Genomic DNA, 5,620 nt, shown 5'->3' on the forward strand with positions numbered 1-5,620 from the left:
CTCTACTCTCAGTAAAGGCCTTCCCCTGCCCCTTGGATAATTGGTTTTCATTGTCCAATAGCAGGGCCCTTCCTTATTCTAGAGTAATGTCGGACGATCACTTTCCTTCTAGAGATTCTGCGGTCAGGGGAAATCCTATCGTCCCACCTGATGGCAGGCGGAGGCTTGGCAAAGGAGCGAGGGAAGATGATCTGGCATCCACCGTTACAAGTGATTATTTGATTATTCTTCATAAGAAGTTTTACTTTCTTAATGATGTGGTTTCAGTGGCTCCTAAGAGATCCGATCGGGCTGGCACCCCACCTCCTGGATATTTGACAATCTGTGAGACTCATTTGCGATCAGGGCTGCGCTTTCCACTTCCTGCTGAGTTGATCGAGATTTTAATGCATTGTGGGGTGTCTATATCCCAATTTACATACAGGGGCATGTCCGTGAGGATCGGGTTGATTGCACTTTTCAGGGATCTTGGGGCCATTTTGACACCTGAGCGTCTCTCCCGGATAGGCAGATTTACTAGCGACGCATAGGGGCGTATTACTTTCAGATCCAAATGGTTAGATATGAGGACTCGGGATCCGGCAAAGAGTTGGGCCAATGCATTTTTCTTTATGAAAAATGACTGGGGCCTAAGAGAGAAGCAGGGTAAGTTGAGGGACATGCCTGTCCCTTTGCATGTTGGAGAGGAAGATATAAAGAGGTTTCTCAAGGTCCCTGACGTCGAGCATCTTTTATATGAGTTTCATTATATGAATAAGTACAGAGAAGAAGAGTTTCTGTTTAAGGTCGGGATGTCAGTCCAAGCTGGTAGATCAGATGCAAAGATGCTAAAACCGACTTCCAAGATTCCCAAACGACCTGCTGTAATTCCAAAGGCGGCAACTAAAAGACAAACGAGAGGTGAAGATCCCCAGGCTTCGAAGAAGAAAAAGTTGGAGGGGGTTGCGACGAGCAAGGCTGCACCAGTCTCTTCTCCTTCCATAATTCATATTCTTGAGAATGTTTTGAGTTATCAGTGCATTGGGCGTCGCAAAGCTGGTGATTTGGTACGTGATCTTCTTCTCATACTTTTTTTTTAGGATGATTTCTAATATATTTTTCTTTCTTCTTTCAGTTGTCGCGACGTACGGAGCTTGAGGTCGAACTTACTGAAGCTTTGAACCATTGGAATGATGAATTTGTGAGGGTCAAGTACCTTCATGGAGAATTCAAGCGAAAGTATGATCTGAAGGCCAAAGAGGTGAATGTGTTGGAGGAAGAATTGTGAGGGTGCAGGACTGAGTTGGTAAATATGGTGCATTCTGCTTCTCTCCAAAATCATTAGACAGATCAGCTTCAGATCGACCTAGTGGAGGCACAATCAACGATTGCCCAGCTCTCGAAAGATCAGAAATCCTCTGCATAGAAGATAGCAGTGCTTGAAGCTTAGAATAAGATGTCTCAGACTCTTATTGCTGAAAAGGAAGCCGTTCTGACCAGCCTTGAATCTTCAGGCTCTTTTAAGGTACTCGACCTGTCTGAGGCTTTTAATAAATGCGCTCCAACTTGTGTGGATGAAGAAGAATTTTTAAGGATATAAGATTTATCCGAGGTTGTTTTGTCAGATCCTTGCTTGATGACGTTAATATTTGTGAAAGAGATTGAGAGAATTCACCGAGAATGTAAGACCTATCCGAGGTTATTTTGGCAGAGCTCTGCTCGATGATGTTAACCTGTGAGGAAGAGGTCGGGAGAATCCACCAAGGATGTAGGACCTATCCGAGGTTGTTTGTCAGAGATCTGCTCGATGATGTTAACCTGTGTGGAAGAGGTCGGGAGAATTCACCAAGGATGTAAAACCTATCTGAAGTTGTTTGCCAGAGCTCTGCTCGATGACGTTAACCTGTGTGGAATAGGTAGGGAGAATCCACCAAGGATGTAGGACCTATCCGAGGTTGTTTGTCAGAGCTCTGCTGGATGACGTTAACCTGTGTGGAAGAGGTCGGGAGAATCCACCAAGGATGTAGGACCTATCCGAGGTTGTTTGCCAGAGCTCTGCTCGATGACATTAACCTCTGTGAAGAGATCGGGAGAATCCACCAAGGATGTAGAACCTATCCGAGGTTGTTTGCCAGAGCTCTGCTCGATGACGTTAACCTGTGTGGAAGAGGTCAGATCGGACCTCTCTAAGGCCGATTATTTTGTGATTGAGATGCAATAAATATTGCGTACTTCTCAAATCAAGGGTTTCAGGATTGAAATTCATAGCTTGTGTGAATATATCAACATGATTTTATTTGAAGAAAATATAGTAAATCAACTCAACGAAGGAATATACTTTTACTATATCAAATAAAGAAATACTTCCATAAGATAACTTAGGGCTGAAAAAGTTACAAACATTACAAACAAACAAGAGTCAAATGACGTTCACTACTGAAGATAAAAAAACACACAATACTGAAGACATAATACATAAAACAAGTAGCACTATTGTGCTCTACTGATAGTATTTGCGGAGATTGTCAACATTCCAGGTCTGAGGGAGCATCTTTCCTTCAGCATCCTTTAATTTGAAAGTACCAGGCTTTACCATAGCTGCCACCAAGTATGGACCCTCCCAAAGGGGGGAGAGTTTATTGCGTTCAAGGCCTTTTCCTGCTGCCTCAATGCTGCGTAGAACAAGATCCCCAATCGATATACACCGTGGTTTTATTCTTCTATTATAGTGTCGAGCAACTCTCTGGTGGTAGGCAGCAACCTTAAGCATTGCTTCTTCTCTTGCTTCTGGAAGGAGGTCTAGATTGTATCTGAGCTTTTCGTCGTTGGTGTTGAAGTCAAAAGTTTGAACTCTATGACTTGGGACTCCAATGTCGACGGGAATGACAGCCTCCGTGCCAAAGCAGAGGTTATATGGCGTTTCTCCTGTTGGAGTCCTTACCGTAGTACGATAGGCCCAAAGGACATTTGGGAGCTCTTCAGCCCATTGCCCCCCAGCCTTATCTAGCCGTGTCTTCAATCCTCTCAGAATGATTCAATTAGTGACCTTCGTTTGTCCATTAGTCTGAGGATGAGCCACAGCCGTGTGCACTAGTTGAATATGGAGATCTTTACAAAATGTGGTGAAGACCCTTCCGATGAAATGTGTTCCGTTATCGGTGATAACTTTCGCTGGAATGCCAAAGCGACATATTATGTTCTTCCATAGGAATTATTTGGCATTTGCCTCAGTGATCTTTGCCAGAGGTTCTGCTTTTACCCACTTTGTAAAATAGTCCAAAGCCAAGATGATGAACTTCCGCTATCCCGTGGCTATAGGAAAATGTCCTAATATGTCAATCCCCCATTGGGAGAAAGGCCAGGGACTCTGTAATGTTGAGATCTCTATGGCAGGCAGGTGGGTGAGGTTGGCATGTAGCTGGCAACTATTATATTTTCGCACGAGCTCTAGTGCGTCCTTCTTCATCGTTGGCCAGTAAAATCCTTGTCTCAGGATTTTTTGGGCTAATGCTCTTCCACCCAGGTGTTCTCCACAAATGCCTGAATGTACTTATCGGAGTGCATAATTTGATTCTGAAGGAGGAAGGCACTTGAGATAGGGTCCTGAGAAGGCTCGTTTGTATAATTCTCCATTGACAATAGTAAAGTTAGCTGCCTGCCTCCGAAGTCGTGCTGCTATCATCGGGTCTTCAGGAAGAACACCTTCTTGTAAGAAAGTTAGAATGGGATCGATCAAGGATATCTCCCTTGACTCATCGATTGATTGTATTATCCATGGGCCTGGAATACTCGGGAAGTGAATTTCTTCAATATACTTTCTTTTGAAAGTGTCACCGGTTGTGGAGGTAGCTAGTTTGGAGAGGGCGTCTGCTCGTGCGTTTTGCTCTCGTAGAATATGGATGATCTCATATTTGTTTATATTAGCTAAGAGAAATTTTACTTCATCATAATATAGGGTCAGTTGAGGGTTGTGGATGTCAAACTCGCCCTCCACCTGTGAGGCAATTAATTGTGAATCAGTGTAGATTATCAGGTTTTGCACTTCACAGTTGATTGCCAGCCTCAGACCGGCAATAAGAGCTTCGTATTCTACCACATTGTTTGTTGCAGGGAATTTAAATCAGAGTCCATATTCGAGAGTAACTTGTTGTGGAGAGATTAGCAGAACTCCTGCCCCGGCGCCAGAAATTCTAGAGGCTCCATCAACATACAACGTCCAGCCCGGGGGAGAAGGAGAAGCACTTGTTTGATCGTTAGACATTGAGATGGTGCATTCAACCACAAAATCTGCAAGTGTTTGTGATTTGATATCAGGCCTAGGCAGATAGTGAATGTCGAACTCTCCTAGTTCTACAGACCACTTGATGAGTCTGCCAGAGGCTTCTGGCTTTTGCAGAATATTTTTTAGTGGCAAATTTGTATAGACTCCAATTGTATGGGCTTGAAAATAAGGGCGAAGTTTTCTGGCTGAGTATACTAACGCCAAAGCTGTCTTATCTGCTGAGGGATAACGTCCTTCTATTTCAGATAAGATCTTACTGACATAATATATAGGTCGTTGTATAGCATTCTCTTCCCGGACCAAGACTGAACTGATTGCCTGGGTGGAAATAGCCAAGTACAAATATAATCTTTCTCCCGGAACTGGTTTTGAGAGTAACGGAGGTGAGGCTAGATATGTTCTTAGTTGCTCAAAGGTCTCCTGGTATTCATCAGTCCATTGAAATCCTGAGCTACGAGCACCTCTAAGGATTTTGAAGAAGGGAAGATATCTATCTCCAGAGCGAGCTAAGAAGTGAGAGAGTGCTGCAATTCTTCCATTTAATGTTTGTACATCTTTGATGTTTCTGGGAGGCACCATATCCCTTAGAGCCTTAATCTTCTCAGGATTGGCCTCAATTCCTTTGTTGGTAACCATAAAACCCAAAAATTTTCCCGAGGCTACTCCAAACGCATATTTGGAGGGGTTGAGGCGCATGTTGTAAAATCGAAGGAGACAGAAACATTGCTCTAAATCAGAAATATGCTGAGATTTTTCAAGACTTTTCACCAGCATATCATCTACATAGACCTCCATCGTATACCCTATAAGGTCTTTAAACACCTTATTCATGAGGCGCTGATATGTGGCTCCTGCATTCTTCAATCCGAAGGGCATAACCTGGTAGCAGTACAGTCCTCTGTTTGTTTGAAAAGCAGTTGCCTCCTCATCTACAGGATTCATTCTTATTTGATTGTAGCCTGAGTAAGCATCCATGAAGCTCAGCATTTGATGTCCGGACGTGGCTTCAACAAGTTAGTCGATTCGAGGGAGTGGAAAGCAGTCTTTCGGACATGCCTTATTGAGGTCTGTGTAATCAACACACATCCTTCAAGCTCCATTAGTCTTTTTTATCATCACCACATTTGCCAACCATGTGGGATAGTGCACTTCTCACATGAATCCAGCCTCTAAGAGCTTGTCGACTTCTTTCTCAATAGCTTCTTGGCGCTCCGGTGCAAAACTTTGCTTTTTCTGAATAACCGGTTTACATGTTGGGTTTGCATTGAGAGAGTGTACAATTACTTCAGGGCTGATTCTGGGCATGTCTGCCAGACTCCAAGTAAAGATGTCTTGATTTCTTCGTAAGAATTCTACATA

General features: G+C 43.5%; 1 protein-coding gene across 1 annotated transcript; it reads right to left on the minus strand.

Moving 5' to 3' along the window:
• Positions 1-2,479: 2,479 nt before the first annotated feature.
• On the minus strand, positions 2,480-3,612 carry LOC110114377. Its single transcript, XM_020847238.1, has 2 exons — positions 3,499-3,612; positions 2,480-2,992 (listed from the first exon to the last, which is right to left on the minus strand). The coding sequence occupies exons 1-2, from the start codon at positions 3,610-3,612 to the stop codon at positions 2,480-2,482; spliced, it is 627 nt and encodes a 208-aa protein (XP_020702897.1).
• Between the last annotated feature and the right edge of the window lie 2,008 nt (positions 3,613-5,620).

Source organism: Dendrobium catenatum, unplaced genomic scaffold, assembly GCF_001605985.2.
Source record: "Dendrobium catenatum unplaced genomic scaffold, ASM160598v2 fragScaff_scaffold_967, whole genome shotgun sequence".
Lineage (NCBI taxonomy): Eukaryota > Viridiplantae > Streptophyta > Magnoliopsida > Asparagales > Orchidaceae > Dendrobium > Dendrobium catenatum.